The 14,148-nt window shown below is 47.7% G+C and overlaps 2 protein-coding genes across 2 annotated transcripts; one reads left to right on the top strand and one right to left on the bottom strand.

Moving 5' to 3' along the window:
• Positions 1-564: 564 nt before the first annotated feature.
• On the bottom strand, positions 565-1,503 carry LOC113248858 (olfactory receptor 10C1). Its single transcript, XM_026490469.3, has one exon. The coding sequence runs from the start codon at positions 1,501-1,503 to the stop codon at positions 565-567; it is 939 nt and encodes a 312-aa protein (XP_026346254.2).
• A 7,040-nt stretch (positions 1,504-8,543) lies between these two features.
• LOC113248865 (putative olfactory receptor 2I1) lies at positions 8,544-13,048 on the top strand. Its single transcript, XM_048225759.1, has 3 exons — positions 8,544-8,566; positions 9,520-9,666; positions 12,082-13,048. The coding sequence occupies exons 1-3, from the start codon at positions 8,544-8,546 to the stop codon at positions 13,046-13,048; spliced, it is 1,137 nt and encodes a 378-aa protein (XP_048081716.1).
• Positions 13,049-14,148: the final 1,100 nt, after the last annotated feature.

Genomic DNA, 14,148 nt, shown 5'->3' with positions numbered 1-14,148 from the left:
GACCTAGGGCACAGAAATGGCAAGTTCCTTTAAGAATCAGTACCATGGGGGCCTGGGTGGCTCAGTTGGTTAAGCATCTGACTCTTGATTTCGGCTCAGGTCATGATCTCAGGGTCATGGGATCCAGTTCTGTGGCGGGCTCTGCACTCAGCATGGAGTCTGCTTGTCCTTCTCCCTCTGCTCCTCCCCCTGCTTGTTCTTTCTCTCTCTGTGTCTCAAATAAATAAATAAATCCTTAAAAGAAGAAATAATCTGTGCTGTGCCTGAAAGTTTCATTATCTTCATGGTCTGGTGGAGACAACATCTTATAATGTGTCCTTGAATCGTCAACTTGCTGTGCTTGTGTAGGAAATCCATCCTGGGTTTTCTGTTCTTACAACAGAAGGCAAAATTGCATGTGCGTTGTGTCCTGGGGGTCTGATGAATGATTTGGCTCCATTTTCCGAGGTAACTCTGTCTTCTTCACAGGCTGGCCCCCTCAGGTGTGGACCATGCCGTCTTTCCTTTGATCCTTGGTGATGGGGACGCTGAGTGGGAGAGACAGTCACCATTGTCACTCCCTCGTCAAGTGTCTGCATGCCTCATTTTCTCGAGGGTTCTCCTTAGGGCAGCCTTGACATCAGTGTTCCGCAGACTGTAGATGATGGGATTAAGGATGGGGGTGACCACAGCATAGAAGAGGGACAGCAGAGGGTCCGTGGCTGGATCATAGCTGGCCTTAGGGCGGATGTAGATGAAGATGGCAGTGCCATAGAAGAGGGAGACCACAACCAGGTGGGAGGAGCAGGTGGAGAAGGCCTTGCTGCGGCCAGCAGTAGATGGCATCTGGAAGATTGTGGCCAGGATGTGCCCATAGGAACCCAGGATGAGGCCGAAGGGGCAGAGGATGATGAGGGCAGCAGCCAGGATAATCTGCAGCTCGTTGAGTGAGGTGTCACCACACACCAGCTGCAGGATGGGCTGGATCTCACAGAAGAAGTGTGGGATGGCATTGGGGCCACAGAAGGGCAAGGAGAACATGAAGGAGGTGTGGCCCAGGCCCACCATTGCTCCACAGGCCCACGCCACTCCTGCTAGCTGTAGGCACACCCGGTGACTCAGCAGAAGTGGGTAACGAAGGGGTTTGCAGATGGCTGCATAACGGTCATAGGCCATGGCTGCCAGGAGGCAACACTCTGTGGCACCGAAGAAAAGGAAGAAGAACATCTGGAGAGCACAGCCAGAACGAGGGATGCGGCGCCGGCCTGTGAGCAGGTGGTGAAGCAGCAGGGGCACGGTGACAGACGTGTAGCCGATCTCCAGGGCTGAGAGCATTCGAAGGAAGAAGTACATGGGGGTCTGGAGAGCAGCATCCGTGGAGACCAACACCACTATGAGTAGGTTGCCTGCCACGGTGAGCAGGTAGATGGTGAGGAAGACAGAGAAGAGCAAGCCCTGGAGGCTGGCCAGGTGGGAGAAGCCAACAAGGATGAACTCAGCCACCATGGAGGCGTTCGTGCTCATCCTTCTGCTAAAAGACAGAGAAATGGCAATTATGGAATTGTGACGTGGGCAGAGGGAACCCCTCGCTGCATCTGGTCAAGAAGACACTGGAATGCCCTTTCTTTCAGGGTCTCCCGGCCTTTGGGGCAGCAAAGGCCCTGTCAGCCCTGCTTTCTTTGGAACCAGGTGAGGACTGAGCTCTGAGAGCCCAGCTTCTTCCCCTGATCTCAGATGCCTACCATCCGTGGAACACACTCAGTTCTCTCCTCAGTTTCCCCTGGGCCAAGACATGAGTCATTCCAGCCTCATCTTCCCTCCTCATCCACAGAGCCCTGCTGGCAGGCGTTTTTCTTCTCAAAGTCAGAATTCCTTCTACGTTCAGCGCAGGAAACACCTGTTCCAAGTCAAGGGGATTTTTCCCTTGTGTTTTTCTCCCTCTTGGGTCCTTCTGTCTTTTTCTTTGCTTCATTCAGTGGCTTCTCATTCCTTTCCTCTCAGCATGTATCCTCTCTGACCCAATTTTCACCACTTTTAAACATTTTTTTCCAGCTTGTTCTTCAGTTTCCAGCCCCATCTGATCCCTCTCCTTTTTTTTTCCTTTATCATTTTGCTGTTAGACAAATTTCATGGTTTGCAAGGAGGAGGATGGAAATTTGAAAGATCATCTCTTTTGAGCTCCCAGAGGCAGATGAACAGTTATCTGAAAGAGTGAGGGTCTCCCTAGTTTTAAAAAATGCTCAGGAGGGAGATGAAGGGTCTTTCTTGGTTGCTTATTGCCACATTTTACAGCCCTTCAAATGCATCCCCCTACACCACAGCACATATGCAAATACCCAATCCACACACATGAACTCCACCAATCCACACACGAATGCATTACATCTCTAAATAAAAGCACAGATAAATACATAACCCAATCTCACATTCTGGGTTCATCTAAGGCTACAAATAAATCATTATTATACAATGTAAACCTCATTACAAGTAACAGTGAAAGTGAAATCACATTTAACCTAAAAATGTAAAAAGCAGAGTTGCAGTTCAATAGATGTGAAAATCCAAATTCTGTGTAAAAACATCACCATGTTCTAGATTGTGTGCTAAAATGCAAGCTCACACGCTAATGTTCTGCAGATGGGGAGTCCTTGCTTCATTCAACTTTACTGGTTTCTAGGAGTTATTATCTGAATGATGTCTTTCTATTTGGAGAAATAGCCCGTGCTAAACACAGATGGTATTTGGTGACTTGCTTATGTTCCCCTGTCTTTACCTTGTGGATCCCTCGTGAGGAAGGCACTCTCAGATTTGGTGTCTTTTAAGGGTCTCTGAGGACCTGTGTCTCCAAGCACTTGTGACTTTCCAGTGGGGAGAGCTCTTCACATAAACAATTAATTTGTTGTTTTGGAGTCTGTCTCTTAGATTTCAACAAGTATAGTGTGACCTATCAAGCACATTTTAGAATGTCCAGAGCCCGTGTTCCTCACCTCCCCCATTGTATCTCTGGTTCAATCGTCTTTATTTATTTCTCATTCTTCATGATTTTTCTTCTTTCCATTACTATAGATGTCCTGATACAATTCTGAAAATAGTGCCATTTTATCCATCTCATTGCTATTGATATAATTCGCTAACAATTTACTTGATATTTTACAGACTCTTATATATTTCAGTCATTATACAATACACTAAGAATATAAATGAAAATAAAGATATTTTTTATTATGTTCAGTTAGCCAACATATCACATCATTAGTTTTTTTTTAATTTTTTATTATGTTATGTTAGTCACCATACAGTACATCATTAGTTTTTTGATGCAATGTTCCATGATTCATTATTTGCATATAACACCCAGTGCTCCATGCATTACATGCCCTCCTTAATACCCATCACCAGCCCAGCCCAATCCTTCACCCCCCTCCCCTCTGAAGCCCTCAGTTTGTTTCCCGGTGTTCTCTCGTGGTTCATTCCCCCTTCTGTTTACCCCCCTTCATTCTTCCCTTCCTTCTCCTACCAATCTCCCTGCTATTCCTTATGTTCCACAAATGAGTGAAACCATATGATCATTATCTTTCTCTGCTTGACTTATTTCACTTAGCATTATCTCCTCCAGTCCCATCCCTGTTGCTGCAAATGTTGGGAAATCCTTCTTTCTGATGGCTGAGTAATATTCCATTGTGTATATGGACCACATCTTCTTTATCCATTTGTCTGTTGAAGGGCATCTAGGCTTCTTCCACAATTTAGCTATTGTGAACAATGCTGTTATGAACATTGGCAGCATTACAGGAATCCATCAAAATCATAGAGGAGAGATACGCTGTAACCTCTTTGACATCAGCCACAGCAACTTCTTTCATGACAAGTCTCCAAAGGCAAGGGAAACAAAAGAAAAAATGAACTTGTGGGACTTCATCAAGATAAAAAGTTTCTGCACAGCCAAGGAAACAGTCAAAAAAACTAAGAGGCATCCCTCATAATGGGAGAAGATATTTGCAAATGACACTACAGATAAAAGACTGGTATCCAAGATCTACAAAGAACTTCTCAAACTCAATACACAAGAAACAAATAATCAAATCAAAAAATGGGCAGAAGATATGAACAGACACTCTTCCAATGAAGACATATGAATGGCTAACAGACACATGAAAAAAATGTTCAAAATCATTAGCCATCAAGGAAATCCAAATCAAAACCACATTGAAAAAAGTTGCTGTGGCCGATGTCAAAGAGGTTGCAGCCTATGTTCTCCTCTAGAATTTTGATGGATTCCTGTCTCACATCAAGGTCTTTCATCCATTTGGAGTTTATCTTTGTGTATGGTGTGAGAGAGTGGTCAAGTTTCATTCTTTTGCATGTAGCTGTCCAATTTTCCCAGCACCATTTATTGAAGAGACTGTCTTTTTTTTCCACTGGATGTTTTTTCCTGCTCTGTCAAAGATTAGTTGCCCAAAGAGTCAAGGGTCCATTTCTGGGTTCTCTATTCTGTTCCATTGGTCTATGTGTCTGTTTTTGTGCCAGTACCATGCTGTCTTGGTGATCACAGCTTTGTAGTACAGCTCGAAATCCAGCATTGTGATGCCCCCAGCTTTGTTTTTCCTTTTCAACAATTCCTTGGTGATTCAGGGCCTTTCCTGGTTCCACACAAATGTAAGGGCTGTTTGTTCCAGTTCTTTGAAAAATGTCATTGGTATTTTGATTGGGATGACTTTGAAAGTGTAGATTGCTCTGGGTAGCATGGACATTTTAACTATGTTTATTCTTCTGATCCATGAGCATGGAATATTTTTCCATCTTTTTGTGTCTTCTTCAATGTCTTTCAAGAGTAATTTGTAATTTCTAGAATATAGATCCTTTACGTCTCTGGTTAAGTTAATCCCAAGATAACATATGATTTTTGGTGCTATTGTAAATGGAATGGATTCCCTAATTTCTCTTTCTTCAGTCTCATTGTTCGTGTATAGAAATGCAACTGATTTCTGAGCACTGATTTTGTATCCCGCCACATTACTGAATTGCTCTATAAGTTCTAGTAGTTTGGGAGTGGAGTCTCTTGGGTTTTCCATGTAGAGTATCATGTCATCTGCGAAGAGAGACAGTTTGACTTCTTCTTTGCCGATTTGGATACCTTTTATCCCTTTTTGGTGTCTGATTGCTGTTGCAAGGACTTCTAGTACTATGTTGAATAATAATGGCGAGAGTGGGCATCCTTGTCATGTTCGTGATCTTAAGGGAAAGGCTTTCAGCTTTTCCCCACTGAGAATGATATTTGCTGTAGGCTTTTCATAGATGGTTTTTATGAAATTGAGGAATGTACCCTCTATCCCTACACTCTGAAGGGTTTTAATCAGGAAATGATGCTGTATTTTGTCAAATGCTTTTTCTGCATCAATTGAGAGGATCATATGGTTCTTGACTCTTTTCTTGATGATATGATCTATCACACTGATCAATTTGTGAATGTTGAACCACCCTTGCATCCCAGGGATGAATCCCACTTGGTCATGATGGATAATCCTTTTAATGTACCGTTGGATCCTATTACCTAGGATCTTGCTACAACCTCTTTGATATCGGCCACAGCAAACTTTTTCATGACACATCTCCAAAGGCAAGAGAAACAAAAGAAAAAATGAACTTGTGGGACTTCATCAAGATAAAAAGCTTCTGCACACCAAGGAAACGGTCAAAAAAACTAAGAGGCATCCCTCATAATGGGAGAAGATATTTGCAAATGAAACTACAGATAAAAGACTGGTAACCAAGATCTACAAAGAACTTCTCAAATTCAATACATGTGAAACAAATAATCAAATCAAAAAATGGGCAGAAGATATGAACAGACACTTTTCCAATGAAGACATACAAATGGCTAACAGACAGGAAAAAATGTTCAAAATCATTAGCCATCAGGGAAATTCAAATCAAAACCACATTGAGATACCACCTTACGCCAGTTAGAATGGCAAAAATTGACAAGGCAAGAAACAACAAATGTTGGAGAGGATGTGGAGAAAGGTGATCCCTCCTGCACTGTTGGTGGGAATGCAAGCTGGTACAGCCACTTTGGAAAACAGTGTGGAGGTCCCTCAAAAAGTTAAAAATAGAGCTACACCATGACCCCGCAATTGCAGTACTGGGTATTTACCCCAAAGACACAACGTAGTGAAAAGAAAAGCCATATGCACCCCAATGTTCATAGCAGCCTTGTCCACAATAGCTAAATTGTAGAAGGAGCCGAGATGCCCTTCAACAGACGAATGGATAAAGAAGATGTGGTCCATATATACAATGGAATATTACTCAGCCATCAGAAAGGATGATTACCCAACATTTGCAGCAACATGGACAACACTGGAGGAGATTATGCTAAGTGAAATAAGTCAAGCAGGGAAAGACAATGATCATATGGTTTCACTCATTTGTGGAACATAAGGAATAGCAGGGAGATCAGTAGAAGAAGGAAGGGGAAAATGAAGGGGGGGTAAACAGAAGGGGGAATGAACCACGAGAGACTGTGGACTCTGGGATGCAAACTGAGGGTTTCAGGGGGGAGCGCAGTGGGGGGTTGGGTTAGCCCTGTGATGGGTATTAAGGAGGGCACGTATTGCATGGAGCAAACAATGAATCATGGAACACTACATAAAAAACTAATGATGTACCATGTAGTGACTAACATAATAAAAAATTAAAAAAAAACAAAGACAAGATCTATTATAAATATTTGTCTCTTAACTTGGGAGCAGCAAATTATATCAACCAATTAAAAACCAAAGTGAAGAAACACATTGATAATAATAGAATAATAGGACATCAACACCCCACTCACAGCTAAGGACAGATCATCTAAGGAGCAGATCAACAAGGAAAAAGGGCTTTGAATGACACACTGGACCAGACAACAAAAGAAATAAAAGGCATTCAAGTTGGCAAAAACAAGTCCAATGCTCTCTCCTCACAGATATTTTATGTGGAAAACCCAGAAGACACCACTCCAAAATTACTAGAACTCATACCACAATTCAGCAACGTGGCAGGACACAAAATCAATGCACGGTAATCAGTTACATTTCTACACACTAACAAGGAGACTGAAGAAAGAGAAAATAAGGAATGGATCCCATTGACAATTGCACCAAAATCCATAAGATACTAGGAATAAACCTAACTAAGGGGCAAAGGATCTATACTCTAAACACTACAGAACAGTTATGAAAGAAATTGAGAGAGACACAAAGAGATGGAAAAACATTCCATGCTCATGGATTGGAAGAATAAACATTCTGAAAATGTCTATGCTGCCCAGAGCAATCTACACATTCAATGCAATCCCTACCAAAATATCAGCAACATATTTCAAAGCGTTGGAATAAATAATTCTAAAGTTTGTATGGAACCAGAAAAAAACCTGAATAGCCAGAGAAATGTTGGAAAAGAAAACCAAAGCTGGGGGCATCACAATGCCTGATTTCAAGCTATATTACAAAGCTATGAGTATCAAGACAGTACGGTACTAGCACAAAAACAGACACATAGATCAGTGGAACAGAATAGAGAGCCCAGAAATGGACCCTCAACTCTGTGGTCAACTAATATTCGACAAAGCAGGAAAGAATATCCAATGGAAAAAAGACAGTCTCTTCAATAAATGGTGCTGGGAAAATTGGCCAGCCACATGCAGAAGAATGAAACTGGACCATTCTCTCACACCATACACAAAGATAAACTCAAAATGGATGAAAGACCTCAGTGTGAGACAGGAGCCCATCAAAATTCTAGAGTGAACATAGGCAGTAACATCTCTGACCTCAGCTGCAGCAACTTCTTGCAAGACACATCTTCAAAGGCAAAGGAAACAAAAGCAAAAATGAACTATTGGGACTTCATCAAGACAAAAAGCTTCTGCACAGCAAAGGAAACAGTCAACAAAGCTAAAAGGCAACCTACAGAACGGGAGAAGATATTTGCAACTGACATATCAGGTAACGGGCTAGTATCCAAGATCTATAGATAATGTCTCAAAGTCAAAACCCAAAAAGACAAAGAATCCAGTCAAGAAGTGGGCACAAGACATGAACAGACATTTCTCCAGAGAAGACATACAAATGGCCAACAGACACATGAACAAATGCTCAACATCACTAGCCACCAGTGAAATACAAATCAAAACCACATCGAGATACAACCTTGCACCAGTTAGAATGGCAAAAATTAACAAGACAGGCAACAACAAATGTTGGAGAGGATGTGGAGAAAAGGGAACCCTCTTCCCCTCTTGGTGGGAATGCAAGCTGGTACAGCCACTGCTGAAAACAGTATGGAGTTTACTCAAGACATTAAAGAAAGAGCTACACTATGACCCAGCAATTGCACTACTAGGTATTTACCCCAAAGATACAGATGTAGTGAAAAGAAGGGCACATGCACCCCTATGTTCATAGCAGCAATGTCCACAGTAGCCAAACTGTGGAAGGAGCCAATAAGTCCTTCAACAGATGACTGGATAAAGAAGATGTGGTCCATATATACAATGGAATATTACTCAGCCATCAGAGAGGATGAATACCCACCATCTGCACGGGTATGGATGGAACTGGAGGGGATTAAGCTAAGTGAAATAAGTCAAGCAGAGAAAGACTATCACAGGGTTTCACTCACTTATGGAACATAAGGACTAGCATGAAGGACATTAGGAGAAGGATGGGAAACTGAAGGGGGGAATCAGTTAGGGAGACGACTCATGAGAGACCCTTAACTCTAGGAAACAAAGTGAGGGTTGCTGGTTGAGAGGTGGCTGGGAATGGGGAAACTGTGTGATGGGCATGTGATGCGATGACCATATGGTGTTACCCAACTGATGAATTATTGAACTCTACTTCTGGAAATTATGGTGTACTATATATTGGCTAATTGGATTTAAATTAAAAAGAAATAAATAAAAGTGGATGCAAATAATAAAAAAAAATAAGTTTCTTTCTTTTTTTTTTTTTTTTTAAGAATTAGGACAGACAGTCCTGGGAGAGGGACCGAGCCGGGACAAAGCAAAGGCAGTGACAGCCTCAAGAAGGGCTGGTGGCGAAGGCCGATGACAAGAGGGTCATTCAGAACTGAGGATGATGTTGCCAGAGCTCAAACCTCTCCCACAGACAAGGACTGTCTCCCCGTTTTCAAACTGACCCTAGAGCCACTGAGGTTATCCAGCTGCTCGAGGTCCCTTATTCCCAGAACGAAACCCTAAACCACTTAAGTGCTGGGAGTACAAGTGATGGGGAGGAAGCCCGGTGCTGCCTCCAGCCTCCACGCTGCCGGGGACACACCACCCTCAAGGGCCTTTCCCTCCAGAATGTTCCCCTCCTTGCCCCGGGGGACTCTGCTCTGGACAACCCAACACGGGTGCTAATTATGGGGGTGGCACGTGGGTTCCCCAGGGCCCCATCGTTTCCTCTCAATAACAGGGAAAGTTGATTCCCCTGCTCCCTCTGCAGCGAGTGGCTCATCAGCGTCTCTGCTCTATAGCTGCTGTGCCCTTTGCAGTCAGGAAGGCTACTTCCGCGGCCGGCAGCAGCGAATGCGGACCTGCTGCCCCCGAGACTCGAGCGCTGGCCTTGCCTACACCCTGGTGCCGGGCTCTCGGGGAACAGACCCAGCCACCTCTGCCCGAACCTCGATGCTTCTCGAGACGTGGCTGGCTTCCTTCCCAAAGACGTTGTATTCCTTCCTCTGCCGACAAGCAAGGGGGCTCCCACCCCATGTCCTGCTCCTGAAGGACCTGGCTCTGACCTCGGGCACCCATGCTCGAGATCAACAGTCACGCCATTATCTCTGTCTTTCATCCGTCCCACTGCCATTCCAAACTCCGAGAACCCAGAGTAGAAACAACAGACCAACTGATCATCTAGAACCTGAAGGGCTGAGTATCAGGGCCAGAGACTCGGACATGAAGGTAGGACAACGGTCTTGCGGAGGACGGGCACATTCTAGAGTAGCACACGAGGTTTGGGGACACATCCTGGACTATTTTTACAACAGATTTGCCTTCTGGATGCTGCAGGGGAATTACGGGCACATGGGTGTCTCCGTAAGTGTGTGGGGTGCGTGTGTCCATGGAGTACAGGTGTGGTGTGTGTGATTTCATTACCGTGTGCCTGTTTTCAGGGTTCGGCGTGTTTGGAGGGCAACTGTTCGGGGCTTGGCTGGCTGCACGGTGTGTGTCTACGTGACCACAGAATTAGAAAATTGGGCTTTCTAGAACAACATCTCTAGCACCATCGGGCCACCGGCCTGAATGTCGGCTCGTGCCTGTATTCATTCCAGGACGAGCCCACACTCCACAATTACCTAGAGAGCAAGGTCAGGATTCGTACGTACGTGTGTCCTCCACAGCCTCTCGCAGGTAGACCCGGCTTCAATGCACGTCCATACAGATGAAGCGAGGTTCTTGGAATCAGTGAGATTGGGGTTGAAATCCTGATAAGCATTCATAAACAGTGTGGCCTTGGACAGGTTATTTAACCTCAGCTACCCGCCTGTCTTACTCCTGAAATAGTATTGCCTCACTTTCCGGTGAATAAAGACCAGAGTTAATACATGAAAAGAGACATAAACTCAGACGCTGGCTCTGCCACTGTAAGAGCTCTCTGCAAACCCGTCCTGACATGTGAAATACGGATGAAAAGAGTGAGCATTTCCTAACCACCTGCTCTGTGCCAGGCGCCGTTCTAAGAGCTTTACGTGCTTAACCCACTTACCCACTTCTACTTCCAAGCGAGGAAACTGAGCCCCAGAGAGGGTAAGCCACGTGTCCGGGGTTGTCAGCTGGGAAACGGCAGCGCCAAGACGGGCACTCAGGCACCCTGACGCCCCAACCCTTGCTCGCAGTCACACCGTGAACACCTGTTCTGCCTAATGAGCAGAAGCTGAACCATATAAGCACGGTGTTCTCGGGGGGGGGGGGACGAGTTTTTTTCCTGAAAAATTATGATTTCAAACTCGGAAGAGTGAATACGAAGTCTATCTATTTCCTGATACCGGCCAGGAAACGTGCAGTAGCAAGATTGTGCTGTAACGTTCGGTGATCCCATCAACCATATGGTTTCTGTACATTAGGAAACAGGACTCAACATCACTCTTCAGGGTTAAAAGGCTTCTGTGTCGGGCTCTCCTTTCATTCAATTGACAAATATTTTTTTGCAGTTAGAGCTGGGGGATAAGCCAGGAGCCCTGGAGATCGTCTCGTTCAGACTCCTCCTCTTAGGCACGGAAACACGGAGGCAAAGGGAAATGCCGTGACTTCTCCATACCAAGTAATCCCACTGGCCACAGGCAGTTATGCTGGGTGGGACCCAGGGCTCCTGGCTTCTAGCGCAGTGTTCTGCCAGATGACTCTGGGTTCCAAGGCCCGTAGATCACGACCGTCACCCGAGGGAGAAGCAGGAGGGGCACGGACATTGGTGGCAGCCTAGAAGAGAGATTCCCCACAGGGTAGCACTCAGCAGTCAGCAGCTAATGGTTGTATTCACGGCAGTAGAGCCCCTGAAACAAACAAGGTGATGGATCTGGTCTACCAAGTGCTGCTTCCGCCAAGCCTAGGGGGTCACACCTAACCCTGTGGGAGAAGGGGAGGGAGGCTCAGGGGGAAATCCCTCTTCAAATATCTGAAGGACTGTTCTGTGGGAGGAAGATCAGATTTCTACTCTGGCCCCTAGGAGTACAATCAGAACCCAGGAAGCAGCTGAAAAAGCACTGATCTGGAAAGGAGACAAGTCTGACCTGGACTGCCACAGGGCCACGCACTAGCTGTGACCTGGGGCAATCTCCCCTTTCCGGGTCTAAGTTCGTTCTTCTTCAAAGTGGAGATTCTTTCTTCCCCAAAGAGTCGGCTGCATACATTAGCTAAGCTGCACTAAGGGAGGGCTAGCTTCCCAAAGCCAGGGCACAGGTCTCTAAATGAGATAGGAAGGGGCGCTGGCGTCCCCTCCCCCACGCTCCCGTGCGCCCCTCCCTCCCATCCAGTTCCCCACCAGCCGCGCCCCGAGCTCCCGGGCTCCCCTGCACTTGCAGGGCATAAAGTCACCCTTTCACTCTGCGCCCTTCCAGACACTCTGGGACTTTCCTCCCGCAGGCCAACCACAGCACCGAGGAGCGCTTCCTCCTGCTGGGTTTCTCCGACTGGCCCGCGCTGCAGCCCGCCCTCTTCACCCTGGTCCTGCTCTGCTATCTCCTGACCCTGGCGGGCAACTCGACCCTCGTGCTGCTGGCCCTGCGCGACCCGCGCCTGCACACATCCATGTACTACTTCCTGTGCCACCTGGCACTGCTGGACGCGGGCTTCTCCACGAGCGTGGCTCCCGCGCTGCTGGCCAGTCTGTGCGGTGCGGAGCTGTGGCTGCAGCACGCGGGCTGCCTGGCCCAGCTGTGCACCTCGCTGGCGCTGGGCTCAGCGGAGTCCCTGTTGTTGGCGGTGATGGCACTGGACCGGGCGGCCGCGGTGGTCCACCCGCTGCGCCACGCGGAGCTCGCCTCCCCGCGCCGGTGCCGCGCGCTGGCCTGCGCCTCGTGGCTGGGTGGCCTGGCCAACTCGGCCGCGCAGACGGCGTTGCTGGCGGCTCAGCCGCTGTGCGCCGCCCCCCGGCTGGACCACTTCTTCTGCGAGCTGCCCGCGCTCCTGCAGCTGTCCTGTGGTGGCGGCCGCGATGCCACCGAGCACCAGATGTTCATTGCGCGCGTGGTCATCCTGCTGCTGCCGTCCTCCATCATCCTGGCCTCGTACGGCGCCGTGGCCCGTGCCATCTGGGGCATGCGGTCCCGGGGCGGCCGCAGGAAAGCGGTGGGCACGTGCGGGTCCCACCTGACCGTCGTCTGCCTCTTCTATGGCTCGGCCATCTACACCCATCTACAGCCCACCACCCATTACGACCAGGGGCGGGGCAAGTTCGTTTCGCTCTTCTACACGGTGGTCACCCCGGCCCTCAACCCGCTCATCTACACCCTCAGGAACAAGGAAGTGAAGGGGGCAGCCAGGAAGCTCCTGGGGAGTCTGGGGAGAGGGCAGGCTGGCTGGTGAGTGGGGGGCGTGGGAGAGGGAAGAAAGTGTAGCCCAGGGCCCAAGGATGGGAATATCCATTGGGAAGGCAGTTAGCCTTCTGCCTGCCCATTTCCCTGTGAGAATCTGCAAGATGTGTGCTCAGGGAGTCCAAGGTCGCTGGGGAGGTCCCATCCTCCCCTGAGGAAATGTTCCTGTGCTGGAGGGCAAATCCTTCTATCCTCTATAGACACAGGTTCAGGGAGGGGGAAGTGGCCTTCCGGCTTTCTCTTAAGCTGGAGAAGAGAGAAGGCATGATTTGGAGAGGAACTGCCCCATGCTCAGGGGGTCCTGTGACCACCCCTGAAGAGTCCAGACGCTGGTAAGATCTTGTATGAAAGGAGAGTCAACGTTCAGTCTCTCCCAGTCTGATGGCACACACCATGAAGACCCCGTGGTGTCTGGCTTCAGGAGTCCCCCAAATTAACAGCGAAATCATGGACTCTACCCTGTAGGAGACCCCATCCAAAAAAAGGAGCCACAGTTGCTCATCTCGGGAAATCAGTGCAACCTAATGCCCACCTAACCAGGTCACTAGCGCCCACCAAGAGCACTTGACCCCAAAGTGTAACAAGGAACCCCCCCCCAAGTGGGGATTGTGCTGGGTGGGGTTAAGCTAGGGATCTCTTCTGCACAAGGTGGTTCTTGAGCAAGTTTAAGGAACAGAAGGGACTAGACATGTCTTAGACGGTGAGGAAAATGTGTTCGTGACCAGTCATGAGACAGAGGAGTGAGTGAGGGGAGGAAGATGGAGGAAGGGACCCAAGTTCCCCAGAGAAGAGCAGACACGGGGCAGGGGGGGGGAGCGGGGAGCAGGAGGCAGACAGGAAAAAGCTCTGTCAGCCAGAAACTGGGCAGAGCCTTGGGAGTCAACCCTGAGACCAACCCAAAGCCCTCACCCAAACGATGCCCCCAACCCAGAGAAGACCTACTAGACCCTAACCCAGGCAGGAGAGAGACTGCTCCAAACCACACCTCCCCCAAGGAGCCCCAACTGAAGAACAAAATCTCTGAGTCCTCAGGGGAGGTATCTTTCCATGCTCACCATCATCCCCAGAAATAACCGTTGAATTCAGTGTGGG

The sequence above is a fragment of the Ursus arctos genome, unplaced genomic scaffold (genome assembly GCF_023065955.2).
Source record: "Ursus arctos isolate Adak ecotype North America unplaced genomic scaffold, UrsArc2.0 scaffold_31, whole genome shotgun sequence".
Taxonomy (NCBI): domain Eukaryota; kingdom Metazoa; phylum Chordata; class Mammalia; order Carnivora; family Ursidae; genus Ursus; species Ursus arctos.
This window is presented reverse-complemented; position numbering and strand designations above follow the sequence as displayed.